Genomic DNA, 18,852 nt, shown 5'->3' with positions numbered 1-18,852 from the left:
GAAGTCTTTTACTTATATTCTTAGATGACCTAGAAGTATCAAGGGTCCCTATCAGAAAAAGCCTCTTTACCTTCTCAAGGTAGGGGTAAGGTCTGCGTACGCACTACCACCCCAGACCTTATTTGTGGGATTACACTGAGTTTGTTGTTCTTGGTGTTAGATGACCTCACATGCATAGTTCAACATCACAGTAGAGAATATATTAGAAGAAAGAAATTAAATGCTTCCGCACGCTTGGGCTAAGGGATGAATCTGGTCACCTATAAAGGGGCCTGGCAAAGACTTACAAGAAATTTAGGGAGCACAATTTGTCAGGCATAATTTTCATCAACTAAATGGGAAATGGAGAACAAGTTTAGACTCCAACGTGTCACCAAGCTTCAACTCCGCATTAGACATATACCGTTGTAGAGAATATTACAAAACGACTTGGCTTCTCCACAAACTACATTTTTTTTGGTATAGTGAAAAGTTTCATCAATATTCACAAAGCCAACTGGGTTGTACACAGGTGATATACCAAGAGAGGAGAGACTTACAAAAGTCAAAATATGGTTCCCTCCGAAAGACACCAATCCTCTATCCAAATAGGCACTACATGAGTGCACCAAAAGAATAAGGGCTCGGAGGCTTCTAATCAATTGAGCAAAACTCGTCTCCACCGTTTCAAAAGCTCTCCTATTTCTTTGATTCTCTCTTTCCAAATGGCCCATATTAATCTTCCGTTTGGCCATGAGAATTTTTGTACTTTCCCGAATTTTTTTTCACTTTATGCTGAATACAACTCCAAGTTGATGTTTGGCCATGAGAATTCCAAATACAATTTGGAGTTGTATTTGAAAAAGTGAAAAACAAAAAAAAGTTGTTTTCACCTTTTTCCATCTCCCTTCTCTCACAAAAATTCAAAAACAACTCCAATTATTTTCATGGATAATCACAACTCTAACTCCAACTTCAACTCCAACTTCAATTTTTTTTAGCTTTCATGGCCTAAACGCCCACTAAAACAAGTGGAGTAACATTCCAAGCATTGTGTCTTCTTGTCCTAGCGATGAACATCAACTTTTTCAGAGATTCACGTCCTCATCCGCCTCCTTACAAAGGAAACACTAACTAATGCAGACAACTTTTCATTTCCTATTATTCTCCGCCGTCAACATTGCTCTAGTAGTTAACAATGCGAAGAAGCGCACTTTCCTCCACACTTAGCAATTCAGATCAAACCATGCGTAAATGTAACCTCTACCCTAACTAGGAGGACATAACTGAGAACTAATTGTATTCCTCAACTCCCTACTTAAAGCATCGGGCCTGTCAACTGGTGCACATTGCTTTGAAGTAAATCTTAGCAACAGTTGTCACCTCCCAATCCTGGGAACTTCACAAACAACACTAAGTCATCGGTATTAATCTAAAGGTCGAAGATGCTTTAAAATCGTTTGATCAAAAAGAAAAGCGGAAAAAAGCTCTAAGTCCAACGGGGCTTTAGGAGCAAACCGAAAATAAAATGTAGGTTTTAATGAAAAAATGCGCAAAGGGTGAAGCAATGTAAATATATATGTATATATTTTTTTTGAGAAGGTTACAGTTGTATGTATTAAGCACAAATCAGTACATAGGTTGTGCTGAAACCATATATACATGTGAGCAAAAGAGAGCAAACAGTCCTACCATCCTAATAAGAACCTAAAGTGTCTAGGATAGATATAGTATCTTCTGAATAGACCTGATTGCACCAAAAACAAAACAACAGAATACAATTAAGTTTGATCTTCTGTACTGTATTGCTACTGTTCTCGAAACATCTAGAATTTCTCTCTCCAAATTGTCCACCAAATGCAAGCAGGTATCATCCTCCATCTGCTTATGTCATCTGCTTCAGCTCCAGCTTCTTCCCAGCTAAGTAGAGCTTCAGTAATCTTTCTAGGCATTGTCTAGGCTATATGTCATCTGCTTCAGCTCTAGTTTCTTCCCAGCTAAGGAGAGCTTCAGTAATCTTTCTAGGCATTGTCTAGGCTATACCTCTGAGATTAATGAAGATCTTCCATAACTGGTTAGTGATGTTGCAGTGAAGAAATAAATGGCCAACTGCTTCCGCCTTTTTTTCACATAAGAAACATCTAGAACAAAGAATCCACTTTCTCTTGATTAAATATTTCTGTGTGAGCACCGTTTCCTTTGCCAATAACCATGAGAAACAAGCAACCTTATATGGTATTTTAGTCTTCCATATATGTTTCTAGGGGCAGTTGGTGATTGGGATTCGGGGCTGGTTCAAACATTTTACAGGCTGCATTAACACTGAACTTCCCACTGCTATTTCCCTGCCATCTCAGCGTGTCATCTTCACTCCGGGTTCCAGCTGCTTGTGAAATTCTCATTCTGTTCACCTCCCAGTCGTTCAAGTTTCTTCTATGTATCAGATTCAAACCTTGAGGGGACCACATTTCAGCTATAGATCTCTGTTGGTGTTGAGCTAGAGCAAAAGTATCATCAAATAAGACTTTTAAGGTTCCATTCCCCAACCAGTTGTCATTCCAGAATGAAGTTTTGCTATCATATTGTACTCTGATAGAGACTTTACATTTAAGTGGTTGCCATAGTACTCTAATCGACCTCCAAGGCCTAACACCATAAGCTGAGTTAACTGGCTTTGTCATCCAGTTATCTACCACTTCATACTTTGCTTTGATCACCTTGCTCCATTAGCTTTGAGGATCTTGAGAATATCTCCATAACCACTTCAATTTCATTGCTTTCCTGTGATTCTTCAAATTTCTAATTCCTAGTCCGCCTTGAGCCTTGCTAAGAATTACTTCTTTCCACTTTACTAGATGATACACCTTTTTTTCTTTATTGCCCTGCCACAAAAACTTCCTTCTAGTGTTATCCAGTCTTTGAGTGACTCCCACTGGAATGGGAAAAAGGGACATCATATGATTCGGCATATAATCTAGGACTGAATTAATCAGTGTGAGTCTCCCACCAAATGACAAGTATTGACACTTCCGTTATGAAAGCTTTTTCTCACATTTCTCTATAACATTGTTCCAGATCCTTGAAGATTTTGATTTTGCCCCCAATGGCATGCCAAGAAAACTAATATTTAGAGCCCCCACTTCTCCCCCTAGAATCATTGCAAAGCCTTCATGTTTGTTACTTCATTAATGGGGAAAAGATATCTCTTTCTCTAGTTAATATGTAGCCCAGAAATACCTTCAAAAAGGACTAAGATAATTTTTAGAATTCTCAGTTGCTCCATATTTGTGATATTTGCATCACAGAATATCAAGGTGTCATCAACGTATTGGAGATGTGTAATCTCTTGACTATAATGATCATTCATGGCTACATCAAAGCCCTTAATTCACCCATTAAGATTCACGGCTTTGATCATATTGTTTAGCCCTTCCATGGCAATGATGAACAAAAAAGGGGATAGGGGATCATCCTGTCGGAGACCTCTTTGAGATTGGAAAAAACCTCTGGGGAACCGTTAATAATGACAGAATTTGACAGTAGAAATGCAAAATTTTATCCACTTGATCCATTTCACTCCAAAGCCCATTTGGTGTAATATGCTAAGTAAGAAATTTCAATTTACATGGTCATATGCTTCCTCAATATCTAGCTTACAAAGAACACGAGTCTTGTTCTGTTTCCGTCTTGAGTCCACCGCTTCGTTGGCTATAAGAATAGCATCCATTATTTGCCTTCCTTTTATGAATGCCATCTGTTGTGAGTCTACCAATTTTTCCATTACCTTTTTCAGTCTCTCAGCACGTACTTTTGCAATAATCTTATAGAAGCTTCTGATGAGACCAATTGATCTGTAGTCCTTCAACTCCTTTGCACCTTTCTTCTTGGGAATCAAAGGAATGTAAGTTGCTTTAAAACTCCTTTCAAAGAAAGCATGAGAATATAAATATATATTTTTAATCCGAGACTAATAAATATAAGCATGCATGACAATTATATGAACAAAGAAGTTGAAAAAAATTACGATAAATTGAAATCTGAATTGTTCAGTGTCGCCTCTTCAGAAGAGGCGCATTGGCAAGGAAAAGTATGCCTTAGAACCGCGATGATGGCACTGAAACACAAATTAAGCGAGGTGAAGTGCTCAACACGTTTTGAGCCTCACTTCAGGGCTTAAGCACGCCTTTCACAACAGTATTAAAAATGTCCATAAAAAGAAGAATCATACAGAAATATTTCTCCAATCTGCTCAAATGAATTTTCTATTCCTTGAGAAGGCCCTCCTATTTTGTATCTATATTTTCCATGTGATCGCCAGGGAAACTTGTCATGCTTTTCCTTCTCCGGCTTTCCTTCTAAATTTTCATCCTAACATTTAAAGCTTATTAACTCGGAGCTTAAAAGCAAATGTAATTTCTGGTGCGTAAAATTTGAGGTTTATTTTTTGTGCTAATTTTATTGCTATTTTTGTTGGAAATGGCTAGTTGTTAGAAATGATTTCCTGCACTGGAAGTATCTAGAAGTTATTTGGCAAAACACCAAGCTTAGGAAGAGATGTTTGTGGCTTCTCAACATGTGCAAAGTGCTGCATTTTCCCAAGCAATTGAGCAAATTGTCACGAAGTTTAGGAGGAAAATGAAAAACGGACACCTTTCAGTAGGCCTATCATAAAAGAACTTGATTTACTGTTCATTCTAGGGCTGACTTCTACTTTGGTTAACAATCATGTTTCAATAAAATACATTTGCTTTGCATTCAATTTTGCCAAAGAGAATGACAGACTGAACCTTGCAAGTGATTTATGGAATTTGGATTTGGTTGATCAGACATATGTCACGAGCTTGATTCTTTGCCGTGGCATATGCACTGACAAACACACCCTCCTGTGTTCCACTTGTCCTTACTCCAGGTCACAGCAAGTGATGTTCCATCTTCATCTTTGGATCTAGCTGTCACAACTTCCATCGTCTTTGAAGACACTTTTGAGCTTTCACCATAATAGACTATCCTTCTATACACATGATAAACTCCAAGTACTTACCAAACACAATATGTTTGTTCATTTGCAAATGATGGTTGAGTTATTGAGGTTTCTTCTTTCAGTGAACTGCACTTCTTTATCCAGCAAAGGAGGGCTGTACACTTTGCATGGCTTTCTGGAGCAGGTATCTACCATGGTGACCTAAAATTCGGAGCACAACATAGGTAGGTTTACCGCCTGTTGCTTATAACTTTACTTCTATGGTTCGTTTCAATCCGGAGTTTTTTCATTTCATGGCCTTGACATTCAAATTTTATTTTAAACTTTAGAGTTCTATACATAATTTTTAAAATATTTTCTACAATTGTTGGAAACTTCACGTGTAGTTCGCCAAACGGGGATGAAAACTTTGTGGAAAACAAAGCTCTTCTGGATTACTCTAAATTCTCTGAAGGAGGTGAAGGTGTTAAACCTAGCTCTCTGGCTATATCCGAGTTTCATTTCCTACTTCTCATTGGTAACAAGGTTAAGGTGTGTTAGTGGTATTTCCAATGACTTCTTTCCTGTGTCTACTTTTTAACCTTTTTATGTATCAATTCGTTGTAACAGTTCTTAAATTTTGAATTATTGAACATGTATGCCTATGTCTATTTGCAATATATGGTTTGGGGTTTGCTATGCTCAAATAAGAGACTGGAATTGTATGAAATATTTTTCTTTGATTGCATATAGTATAATTAATTACCAAAAAGGGATAGATGGCATGAAAGCAGTAATTATGATGTACGTATAGTACAATTACGAACCATAGATGGTATGAAAGCTGTAATTATGATGTACGTAGGGATAAATGGCATGAAAGCAGTAATTATGATGTATGCATATACTTTTCCATTTTTGAGTTTTTATCTCTTTAGAAATTCTTTAGTGTGTGTACAATTGTATATGTGTTAGCCATAATGTTCTAATGTAAAGTTTAGCTGCGCTTTCACTAAGCTTCATGATTTCATGATATGAAATAAATATTGTTTCATTGCACATGAAGAAACTATGATGTAATTCCTTTTTCTTATCAGAAAAGGGCAACTGATACAAATTCTTAGCCTTAAACAAGATTTTGTGGAAGTCCTAGACATAATAAGGCTAGCAATCTATCCTTAAATTTCTCATCTGCATGCTGCTATTTTGTCAGTGCTGATATTGATAACCAAGTTTGTCTTTAACTTTTACGTTCATCTACTGTGCATTAATCCTAAGTTGACATCAAAGATTCCATTTGTGTTTTTGGGTGAAGTAAGATAATATCATTGAAAAGTCATCAGCAAGATGCCAAAATTACAGAAGATGAAAAATGTGTTAGCTCCAAAACAGAAGACTACAATGTTAGCCCCAATACATGAGTGCCTATGCTATAACCAGGGAGCTAACAAGGTGCAAAAAATTGTTAACACTATTTACTAAAAAAGTGCAGCCCGGTGCACTGAAGCTCCCGCTAACTTGGATAGGAAAATTCCAAATGAATGATCTAACTGTACATCTACCCTTTAGTGAGTGTGTTGGCGTTGATATTCCATCAAAAAAGTAAAACTCCTATTTTTTCTCTTCAAAGTATCTTCTTTCTTCTGCCGATATCCACTAAAATTTTATATATTTAGGGAAAACATATTTCATGGTTAGTTTGTTCTGCACGACCACTAAGTATGTTGTTTTTCCATTGACTAGAAATCTATAAGAATGAGGGGAATGTGATTGCTTTGCATCATTAATCCAATATTTTGCTATATTAATCTTGTACTGCATTGATAAATTCATGGATGAACATGACAGATGACAGTTCGCAAAACAACGATATAGGATAAGGGCAACCTGAATGTCCAATAATTGAGCAAAACACTTGATTCTGAAGAATGGATGTTTCATTGTTGAATACCTTGTATAGTTATGCTGTAGTTTACGTTTTGTAGGTGGTGAACAGGATAAGTGAACAAATAGTAGGAGAACTTTATTTTGATCAGACACCTGATGCAGTTTCAAGAGGTATTATTGGCTTATGTAGTGATGCCTCAGCTGGGTTGTTTTATGCATATGACCAAAATTCTATCTTCCAGGTGTGGTAATAGTCATTGTCTTAAATCTTATGTGACGTCGTTGTACGATTATGTTTTTGCTTCAGTTTCTGAAATCGACCATCTGAATTTAGGTATCCGTAAATGATGAAGGCCGCGATATGTGGAAAGTGTACTTGAACTTGAAAGAATATGCTGCAGCTTTGGCTAGTTGTCGTGATGCCATGCAGAGAGACCAAGTTTATCTGGTTCAGGTCATGGCTGATTTGAACTTAGGCTACATTTGTTTTTTTAAGATTCAGACGTTTGTCTGATGAATCTGAATGCACATCTAAATGATTAAGATGTTATCTCTAGATCTGAAAACTGAATGATTAAGACTTTGTTTTCAACGTCTGAATGTGCAAAAAAAAATTATTTGTATGTATAATAAAATAAAAAATACAATTCAAATAAAAACCTAATTATTTATCAGAAAAGTAAGTAATTTAATACAGCAAAATTATTATTTGATTGAAAAAAATATTTATGTTTGTTAGTGATAGTGGAGATGGTTTTAATGTTGGTTGCGGTGACAATGATTGATGTTAGTGATTAATAATGTTAGTGGTGATAGTTGTGATGGTTGGTATTGTAGTGACTGTTATGATGGTGGCGGTTGATAGTGGTGGTGGTGGGTGTGATGTGACGTTTCTTGATGTTAGTAGTTGGAAGTGTTGATTGTGATGGCTGAAAAATGAATGCACGATGGTTGACAATGTGTTAATGCTAGTTGGCGATGATGTTAGTTGTGATGGTGGAGATGGTTGTTAGTAGAGATAAATTGTAGCGATGATAATGATTGAAGTGATGGTAGAGGTGGCATTACTAGTGACAATGATGGTGGCCGCCGAAGAATTTGTGGAGGTTGTGATGTATTAGTGATATTTAGCGGTGGTGCTAGTTGTGATAGATGAGTTGGTCGATAGTAGGGATTGGCCGGTAGTGATTGATGATGGTGGTGCTGTTAATGGCGTTGGTGGCGGTAAATATAATTAGAATAATAGAGGTAGTAGGTGTGGTAGCGGTTGATAATAGTGATTGGTAGTGATATTTGTTGTCGGTGGTGGAGGTGGTTGGTGGTTGACAATGATGGCGGTGGCAGAGGTGGTGATTGATGATTATGAATAAAGAGGCGGTGAACATTATCTAACACTAGAATACCTCTTCAGACCTATTAAGACTTGATTCTAGATCTGAATGATTAAGACCTATTCAGATCTATTAATAGCTAAAATCTTAATAAAAAACAAATGCACTTATTAGTCTGAAGTCTCCATTAAGTGCAAACAAATGAACCCTTATTCTTTTTCACTGGGATATATGATGCCATTTTTGAATCTATTTTTTTTTTTTTTTTTTTGCTTTTTCATCATATACCTCATGATGTGCAGGCTGAAGCTGCTTTTGTTGCCAAGGAGTTCCTCAGAGCTGCATCATTCTATGCAAAAGTAATTAGTCTACTTATATATTCAGTTATTTCCATCTCGTGGTTTCCATTTCTGTTAGTTGTTTCTTTGTACCTCCCTAAACTTGATACTTGTCAACCAGCCACATGCCTTGGGAAGAATCTGATCGTTGTTTGCCATTTTCAAATTTCGTAGCCTCCAGCAAAAAGTGAAATTTCCACAATCTTCTGTAGCAGTCAAAGTCGATGTCTACTCTATTCTACAAAGACCACTAGATTTTTTTTTCCTGATAAATGAAAGTACTTTCATCTATCATGCTCCTAGGGAAACCCCGCGATAAACCCTCCTTAGAAGGTCAGCTTCAGATAGTCCATAACACTTTCAGTTGTATCAGTTCGATTATCTTCTTGGGTATTTCCCTGTGAAAACTAATGTTATCTGCATTAAAATCTTAACATTTTCAGTAGTATCAATTTGATTATCATAATATTTCCTGTAAAACTATGTCTGTGCATTAAAATTCTGTCCCTTGGGCCTAGATATTGCTTGACGATGAATTGACATACAAGGTGTTGATGCAACTTTCCTTTCATGTCTTTTACTTCTGTTTGACATACCAGGCTTGCTAAGTAATCTGTATTTATTCCTGGAACTGGAGACCTCTCTAATGGAAGGAAATAAATGTTGCAGATTAACTATGTGTTATCTTTTGAAGAGATCTCGTTGAAGTTCATTAGCATAGGGGAACAGGTATGACTTTTCCTTATGGTGATGCAAGAAAAGATTTTCTTTTTTCTCTTACTGGAAATACGAAAAGGTGAAATTCATCTTAGTTCAATCATCTTGCTGTTGAAAAAGAAAATCATCTTGTTCATTCGAAGCAATGATCTGGAGTAGTCTGTAAGAACTAAGAAAATCCATCTTGTTCTTATCTAAAAAGGCATTTATTAGCCTGTAAGAACTAAGAAGCTTGTGTTAGAACTTAAATATTTCATATTTGGAGTCCGTTGCAGGTGACTCATTATAGGTTATTGTATTTGGTTTTGAGTTACTCATATGAAATTATTGCTTATGAAACTCAGACATATCATAGTGAAGTTTTATAATGCTAAACATTTTTGATAGACATTTATTTGAAAGATCCTTATTGCAAAACAAATGTTCCTGGATTCCAATTTTCTCTACTGTTTAGTATCTGTTTCCATTTTCCATACAATCTTCACTAGGACTTGAGGGATGCTGTTGCTTTTGTCTGCTGATATAGTATAGATATTCCACTTATGTTTTTGGAACTTCATTGTACTGATGTGCAGTGCCATCCAGAGATGGTTAATAATGAAGTTTTTTTATTGGTTACTGATTTAAAAAAATTCTTATAGTTCAGAACCACGGGAAATTTAATTTCTCAAAGTTGTCTTCTTGCTTAGTAGTTCTATCGTTGTCATAATATGAAGCAATTATTCTTCAGGAAGATAATGAACCTATATTTGCGTAGATATCCCATCCTATTTTTTGAAAGAGGTAACATTGAATGTCCCATCCTCTGTTATAACAGATCTCTATTGTTATGTTTGTTCTGATCCTTATTCCATCGCATAGAGCCATGATGTAATTATGCTCATGTTATAATGAGAGGTATTCCTTGATCTGCTGTGGGAAAGTCAATTTTGTTAGTTTTCTGACTTGTGATATCTGGAAACTTAAAAAGAAAAAACAGCCACAAATAATAAAATTAGTAGTTAAAAAGAATAAGTTGAAAATGTCTTCCTCGATATAATTCCCTTTGTTTGCAGGATGCATTGAGAACATTTCTCCTGCGGAAGCTTGATAGTCTTTCAAAGGATGAAAAGTGTCAAATAACTATGATTTCAACATGGGCAACTGAATTATATCTTGATAAGGTTCATCTCTTTTTGAACGGAGCTTGTTTTATTAAAACTTTAGCTAATATTTTTTTCCCTGGTTTTATTAACAGTAAATTTGTTCTGAATGCTAGTATTGGAAATATCTCTCTTTCCAGTTCCTATTACATATAGGTCTATCATGGATCATTCGGCTTTCATGTCTTTTTCACCTGTCCTGGTGTATGGCACAGAGGTTGGAGGAAGTACTAAGTAATATTCTACAGGATAAGATGGAGAAAAAGTACCATCTTATTGGGGATAGAGAACCAATCGAATTGTACAACCATATGGAGAACTCTTTGAAGGAGTATCATGAAAGGAAAAGTAAGAACAGGTGTTAGAATTCGCACTGGAAGCAGAAATGGTTTGTGAGGATATAAGAAAGAATGGAAGAATGCATGAGACCACTGTCTTATATTTGAAATCTGTATACACACACTTTACCATGTATATTGTACGTCTAATCAGATGTAGGGCACTACTCCTTACGTCACTCCCTTTTTACATATTTAACTAAGACTAACTTTCTAATAAACTGTATGTTGGAAAGAACAATAATTGTATGTACGCAATGAAACATAGATTATTAAAAGATTTTATTGTTTCCTTGTTGCTGTCTCCGAAGCGTGTACTTTATTCGAACTGACTGAGTTGATAGACTGGATAAATGATAGCTCTGGTGAGCTCTCTCTGATAGTTCACCGTTTCCCTATTTGATGTAGTAAGGAGATGGATATTAACATTCTTGGAGCATTTTGCTTAGCGTCCATTCTAGCTGCAGTCCCTAATTCTATGTGTATTTCGTGACTGTTTTGGGACAGGGACGGCTTAAGTTTTTAGTGATGAGATCTTTTGACAAAGCCAAGGCAATTTTGGGCAGCAAACTGTGTAATTGATGAGAAGGTCCTTTATAATAAAGGGAAGGGTGTATGTTGTTATATTGCCTGCCTTCAAAAGGTGTCTAAAGAGCCTCGTCAGATGCAGCAGTGGGACAACTAAGGAGTGGATTCGTCACTAAAAGGGTATAGGAGAAGACTTGAGTGACCATTCCTCACCCAAAAACTCTAGTCATCTGTGCAGTTACTTTCAAGTCATAAATGATAAGTGATAACATGGTGCTGTTATTTGAACATAGATGGTTCTCCTTTTTAGGTTTGGTTGCGTGCCTTCAAGAGGTGCCTAAAGAGCTCGTCAAATGAAGCAGTGCGACAACTAAGGGGTGGATTCTCCACTAAAAGGGTATAGGAGAAGACTTGAGTGACCATTCCTCACCCAAAACTCTAGTCATTTGTGCGGTTACTTTCAAGTCATAAGTGATAACATGGTGTTGTTATTTGAACATAGATCATTGGCCTTTTTAGGTTTTTGATTCCATACATCTTGCGTGCAGATCAATCGGCTGCTTCTGGAAGATGATGGTGCATTGGACAGTAATAATACCGAGTACCAATCACTCATTAAGGAGTTTCGTGCTTTCCTAAGTGACTGCAAGGATGTATTGGATGAGGCAACCACCATGAAACTACTTGAAAGGTAGCTTAGCTGGCAACTGGTCTCTAGCTTGGTGTTAAATTTGATTCTCGTCTCTTTTTTCCTTTCAGTCCAGTTAGTTACCTTTAGTTACTTTTTCTATCTCCGCCGCCTCCAAAAACCGTGGGACATGGTTTGCATGTCATGCTATTTCACAGACTCACTTGGCAAAATGTGTGACATTTTAAGTGCTGTGAGCTGCAACCTTTTTCAAGCTGAAATCTCATGCAAAAAAAAAAAAAAGAAAAAAAGAAATCTATGTTAACTGCGGAAAAAATGAACTCTTTCTTAGTAAAAGTCCAGTCATCTTCGCTTAATGTATTTATTTATTATTTGTTGCTTCCCTATATGTTCTAATTGTTCTTGTCTGACTTTATTGTCCTTTATGTTGTTATTTTTTCTGTTGCAGCTACGGTAGAGTTGATGAGTTGGTGTTCTTTGCTAGTCTAAAGGAGCAATATGAAATTGTGCTTCACCACTACATTCAGGTATGTACTTTTTATGTATCTTTTGACATGCTGTTTTTTCATTGGGTTGTCCTTTTCTTTTGTTAACTAATGTCTTATTCCACTTTCATGCTGTTCTTTATTTTTGTTCGGGTTCCCAGAGGATTGTTTATGATTTTGGATACTTGTCTTATTTTTCCTTTGTTTGGAAAAAACTATTCCCCTCCACAATCAAAGGTGGATTGTTGTCTTTCATGGTAGAGTTTCTTCTTAGATCTGGTGTATAATACAATTCTCTCTTGTATTCCTTTGGGTGTGATTAGATTGCCAAACGACAATCTTATTAACGGGGCTTCCAAGTATGGAGCTTTCCGGCCAGGCAGTTCTTTAAATTTTCTCAACTTCGACTTCTCACCCCCATCCCATCCCATCCCTCTCCTCCTCCATTCTTTTTTCCCTAAACCTCCCCATTAGCATTAAACACCTTCGGCTCAAATTCTGGAGTAAGTCATAACCTGTTGAATGTTCCCTAGCCTCCACCACCATGGATAGTCTCCCTTTCTTCACAAAAACTCACTTTGAATGGCACATCTGTGAAATACGGACTCTCGGAAAATATTATTAAGATGCATTAACTACATCATTACACTGAGCCCTATTTGTATATTTCAATGTTTTTTCATGTAGAAGACTATATACAATCCTATTCCTATTTCCTAAGTTGCTCGGACTCTCCAAAAATATTGCCGCACCCGTGTCGGATCCTTCAAAAATACACTACTTTTGGAGGATCCAACATGCACCCGCCTACATTTTTGAAGTGTTCAGCAACATAGCCTATTTCTATTTTGACTCTCCCCCTCGAGCTGGTGCATATGTGTCATATGTATCGAGCTTGTTACGTGTAACTAATAGGTGGACCAATGAGGGACAAGGTGAAAATATCTTCAAACTGATCACTTAACTTAACAGACTTTTTAATAATATCTACTGAGAGTATTTTCTTTGAAAAAGTGAAGAATCAATTTCAATATGGAAAAGGGCCAAAACTACCCTTGAACTATCCGAGATGGAGCAAAAAATATCCTCCGTTTGGTTTTTGGCTCAAAAGTGTCCATCCGTTTGTCTTTGGCTAAAAAATACCCCTCTCTATAAAGGGATGCAATCAGGCTGCCCATGTGGATAAAAACGCCATTTGGCCTGGCCACATAAGCTGCCAGCGTGGATAATCAGCCCATGTCTTAATAAATCCGACCCATCGTAAAAAATCCAACCCGTCTTTAAATTAAAGGGTAAAAGTAGATCTACCCCTCATTTAATTAAAAAATCGGACCCGTGATGCAATTAACTGGTGCATTCTTGCTACCACCTGCTTTCCATAAATTCTTATAATGATTAAATTTTTCTTTATGCTTTAGTTTTCTGATTGATTTTTAAATTCTTAACAAGATAGTTAATCTTATTGTTTCGTTTCAACTATGGAGTAAAGACAAGCAGGGGTATTGTTTTGATCATTATAAGATAAACGATGAACATCTTATGATGTTCATCGCTTTACGCTTACCTTTCACTCATTAAATACTCAAAAATTCTCCCATTTCATCTTTCTTGTTAGTTGTTTCGATTCGATTCAAAGGAACTGGTTGCTCTTGCTTTTCTTTTCAGTTATGAAAGTGTTTACTTGTTACGTGTGTTTTTTTGATGATTGCTTGGCTTGGCTATCTTTGGCTCAATAAGAATATGGGGAAGGGGATACTATCATGAGCATTTCGGGCATAGGTAACCTATTTTCCACACTTGGTTGCTATATTTGACAAATATTGTGGTTGCATTTTTAAGGCAACTCGTAGCTGCAACTTTGATGAATTGTTTGCAGCATTTTTTGGCTAATAACCTCATTTTAAAAGAGCATATAGGTGCTGCATTTGGGCCATTTTGCTGTTGCATTTTTTTCCTTTCAATTGTTTGGTTGTTTGCTGCTGTATATTGGGTTTTGGAAGAGTTTATGTCAAATGAGGGGTATATTTAATTTTACCCTTGAATTTAAAGACGGGTCGGATTTTTGTAAGACAGGTCGGATTTATTAAGACACGGGCTTTGATTATCCACGCTGGCAGCTTATGTGGACAGGTCAAATGGCTTTTCTTATCCACGTTGGCAGCCTGGTTGCATTCCGTTATAAAGAGGGGTATTTGTGAGTCAAAAGACTAACAAGGGGGTATTTTTGAGCCCAAAAAACATATGGAGGGGTATTTTTGTGCCAACAAAAGAAATTGAGGGTATTTTTGCTCCATTTTGAATAGTTTATTACTCCCTCCGTTTAAAAAAGAATGACCTACTTTGACTTGGCACAAAGTTTAAGAAATAAAGAAGACTTTTGAATCTTGTGGCCTTAAAAATTAAAGTTGTGTCAAGTGTACCAAAATGTCCTTTAATCTTGTGGTCCAAAACATGCCATGTGGAAAGTTGAAATTTAATTATTGCCAAAAAAGGAAAGGGGTCATTCTTTTTGAAACAGACTAAAAAGGAAAGTAGGTCATTCTTTTTGAAACGGAGGGAGTAGTAGTTTTGGCCCTTTTCTGATTTCAATATGCTTAGTCAGCTAGTGAAATACTGGAATTTATGAAATATAAATGGATTCTTAATTATCACACACAACTTTCATTTGATTGATTTATCCAATTTTTTTTTGGGGGTGCGGGTCAGCTTGCTCGCCCCTCGATTATATCCACCTGCCTACTCCCACCAACAACAAGTACCAGATAACTCTGTCCACTAAGGCTAGGCTAGAATAGATGGGAAGAAATCACCTAGTGTTTTTCTCTAAGTAACTGATTGATCCAAACTAGCTCACAGGTTGCCACAACTATTGCTCGATGTTCTACTTTTGCTGTAGATCGAGCAACCACATTGTGTTTCTTACTCTTTTGGGACACCTAATTACCTCCTACTAAAACATAATGTCTAGATGTAAGAACGTCTATCAAAATGTGATGTGATCCTGCCTGATCAAGATTTCTATAACCAACGATGTTCTCATGGCCTTGATCATCAGAGGGGAGAGGGGATTGTGAGATAATTTAACCTACTGTTCAACTGCCTATATTTTCTAGGATTACTGAGTGAATGCCCCAGTTTCTGTTGTAGTTTACCATTAGGATGCGTATGAGTGTTAATGGGTTTACATTCCATCATTCTTGTCTCCTCAAGAATGTCTAAGATATACTTTCATTGTAAACTAATGTCATGCCCTGTGCGGAATCAACACTCGGTGTCTCAACTTGTTAGAGCAAATCAACTCTACATGATATTCATTTGAGACATACATAAAGGAGATAAACTAGGTTAGAAATTCATGGAAGAACTGTACCTTGGTATACAAGAACGAGGAGAAGAGAAAAATGTCGTTCTAGGGCTTAGAATTGAATAATATGTAAAAATGCGTTTGAATAGAGTTTGTGTTGGACCATGTACAAACTCTTAGGGCTCTATTTGTGGTCCATGGATTACACTTATGGTCTGTACGTGGACTGCGCATGGACATCTGATGCTTAAACACTAGCTTAGTTTTCGGACAAGTTCAAGAAGGACCAGTTGGTGGCTTTCATGTTGGTAGGTCGTGGCTCTACTGGGATGTACTTTATTCTATGAAACCTCACATATGGTATTGGGTGGCCGTACTTGCCACTTACCGTCCATATGCGAGCCACATCTGGTTCTTTATTCGGTAGGCTCCACTTACGGTGCCTTGTACAACCATAGGTGGCACTTACAACCCGTAAGTTAGTCGTACATGGACAGAAGTCTAGAACAATAGCTCAATATTGGGGGCCTTCCGTCCTCGCTTCATGCATGGTCCTTATGTTTGATTTAAAACCGTTCTCCTCACCATAAGTCACAAGATCATGGTGCTTTATGGTTACACCCTATTGCCAAGTACGACGACCCGTATGCCCATCATACGGTTGTACCTTGTGTTGTGTATCAACACAAAACTTTCAATTTCAGTTCTTTCAATTTTTAAACAACTCCACACTTGTGCTGTAGCACCACATCAAAATTAGACCTTAGCTCATATGTATGATCATATTCTCGTGGTTTAGGTTGGGTTATCATATTCATGGGTCAAAACTTTAGCTCGTAGGTACGATGTGTTACAAGATGTTATATTTGCTTTGGATTGTGCAACCTCAATATCTAGAAAATTATGAAAGAGATGTTACTGTAAATTAATGGTATCTTTCTGCACACTGTTGCCGATAACGATATCGTTAGTATAAATCACCAAATAGATACTTCGTTGGAGCAAATTGTTGATAAAAGTGGTCAACTTTACTACGAGTCATGTCAAACTCCTAAATTCTGTGTTGAACTTCCCAAACCAGGCTCAAGGAGAGTTTTGGACCTTAGAGTGATAGACGCAATTGACATAGTAGACTACCAGTAGTCTTACCCTGAGCACCAATACCTAAAACAATACTAGGTAGTTGCTCCATATAAAATTTCCTCCTCAAGGTCAGCTCGGAGAAAAACATTCTAATGCCCTACTGATAAAGAGGCCAGTGGCGGACGTCCATGCATAGAAAAAGACGGAGAGATGCTATTTTGACCCCGGGAGAGGATAAAGAGGCAATGGCAGACGTCTATGCATAGAAAAAGACGGAGAGATGCTATTTTGACCCCGGGAGAGAATAAAGAGGCCAGTGGCGGACGTCCATGCATAGAAAAAGATGGAGAGATGCTATTTTGACCTCGGGATAGGAAGAATTACGGTAATCAAGTGCAAATATCTGTATGTACGGATAGAAACTAAGATGCAGAAGAGATAGAGAAGGAAATATTACTGGTTAAATAAAGTTTAAGGATCTTAAACACTATATTAACCAATAACCAAGTCCGTATGGAGTGGAGAAATCTCCAGATATAAATACAACAATAATATTTTTCTTCTGTCTTAAGAACTCTACCAGATTCTAATCTCCTATTTAAACTCAGAAATAAGCAGTTACTGCTGTAGATAACTACTAACAACTACTAATAGATAATTACTGATAACTACTAATAGATAACTACTAACAACTACTAATAGATAACTGCTTCTATATTATCTGAAACTACGGAACTAAGTTACATTATCTTCATATGTTAAAGCAACAGTCTTATCAGTGCATTCCCCTATTTTTTTCTTTCTATATTATATAGATATGTACAACTTTTATCATTAATTTCCTTTATCTTTTTATGTAAAGTAAAGGATTATCTAAAGTAAGGGAAGGGCTCAGAAGAGCCAAGAATATCAAGAAAAATAAAGAAAAACTCTTTTCTTTGTCTTGATTTTGTTCGAAAGGAAAATCGCCTTGTCCTCAAGGCGAAAAGAAGGAGACTGTGTGTTCTCTTGCATTAATTCCAAAGATGTAAACGTTCCAGGTTTGCAGCGATGACCTGGGGCAAACTTGTCTCCACAATGATAGCATAGGCCTTTTTCTCGGCAAATTTGTTGTTCAGAATTTAGAGGACGAATATTTGGAAGCGATGATTGTTGAAAAGAGCGTACAATTAAAGGATTCTTGATCCGTTGGAGAGGAAGTTCCAATTGATGGAGGCCGTGATATAGAAGGCTAATCGGTTACCTTACTGGACTGGTTTTTTCCATGTTTTCCTTCATATTCTAAAGTTAGACTCATTGCCTTATACACAGATCGAGGCTTGTGAATCCTAGCGTCCACGCAAAGGTCTTCTTTGAGCCCACTAAGGAAAACTCCAAGCAGACAGTGTTCTGGCCAGTTTTGCACACGGGCTTCCCGTTTTGCAAATTCTTGCCTGTACTCGAACAATGATCCAGTCTGTTGGATTCCACACAGGTGTTCATCTGGATTTTGAAACTCAACGGGTCCGTAGTTTTCTTGAATAACTTTAACCAACTCATCCTAGTAATAGATGGTTCTCTCACTGATGATCCAAGCAAAAAGATCTAGTGTTTCTCCTTCCAAAGACATTGAAGTCACATCAACCTTATAATCATCAGGTGTTTGATAATTTTGAAAATATTTCTCCGCTTTCAGTATCCAACCTCTACGATCTCCCCCCTCATACTTTGGAAATTCCATCTTTGTGTGAGGATGCCGATATGTTTCTTGATGTTTCCAAGTGCTATCAACCTCACCTTCTTCCGATGAAACTTTAGATTTTCCTCGTTCATTCTAACTGTTTTTTGCTTTTAATGCAGCCACATCAGTAGCCAAAACATCCATGGCTTCCAATTTTGCTGCTATATTAGTCAGTTGTTATCTGATCAGTAGTCGACATGATAGGTTCGCTATGGGAAGCGTTAGCCCGTGTGTTAACCATGACAGATTTTACTGTTTTGATATTAATGATAGAAACTAGGATGCAAAAGAGATAGAGAAGGAAATATTACTGGTTAAATAAAGTGCAAGGATCTTAAACACTGTATTAACCAATAACCAAGTCCGTATGGAGTGGACAAATCTCCAGATA

At 37.0% G+C, this 18,852-nt stretch overlaps 1 protein-coding gene across 2 annotated transcripts in view; it reads left to right on the top strand.

Annotated features, from left to right (window-relative positions):
* LOC107862840 (vacuolar sorting protein 18) overlaps positions 1-18,852 on the top strand; it is a gene marked incomplete in the record, with an annotated part of 64,874 nt that overhangs the window by 16,393 nt on the left and 29,629 nt on the right. The window contains 10 exon segments of one of the 2 annotated variants that reach the window (XM_047406269.1): positions 5,083-5,184; positions 5,347-5,491; positions 6,925-7,068; positions 7,161-7,280; positions 8,460-8,516; positions 9,165-9,224; positions 10,268-10,375; positions 11,531-11,617; positions 11,769-11,911; positions 12,318-12,396. In XM_047406269.1, the coding sequence (XP_047262225.1) occupies positions 5,083-5,184; positions 5,347-5,491; positions 6,925-7,068; positions 7,161-7,280; positions 8,460-8,516; positions 9,165-9,224; positions 10,268-10,375; positions 11,531-11,617; positions 11,769-11,911; positions 12,318-12,396 (1,045 nt within the window). 2 annotated transcript variants of the gene reach the window in all.

Source organism: Capsicum annuum, chromosome 2 (assembly GCF_002878395.1).
Source record: "Capsicum annuum cultivar UCD-10X-F1 chromosome 2, UCD10Xv1.1, whole genome shotgun sequence".
In the NCBI taxonomy this organism is placed as follows: Eukaryota; Viridiplantae; Streptophyta; class Magnoliopsida; order Solanales; family Solanaceae; genus Capsicum; species Capsicum annuum.
Note: the sequence above shows the minus strand (reverse complement) of the source record. Positions and strands in the feature narration are given on the sequence as shown.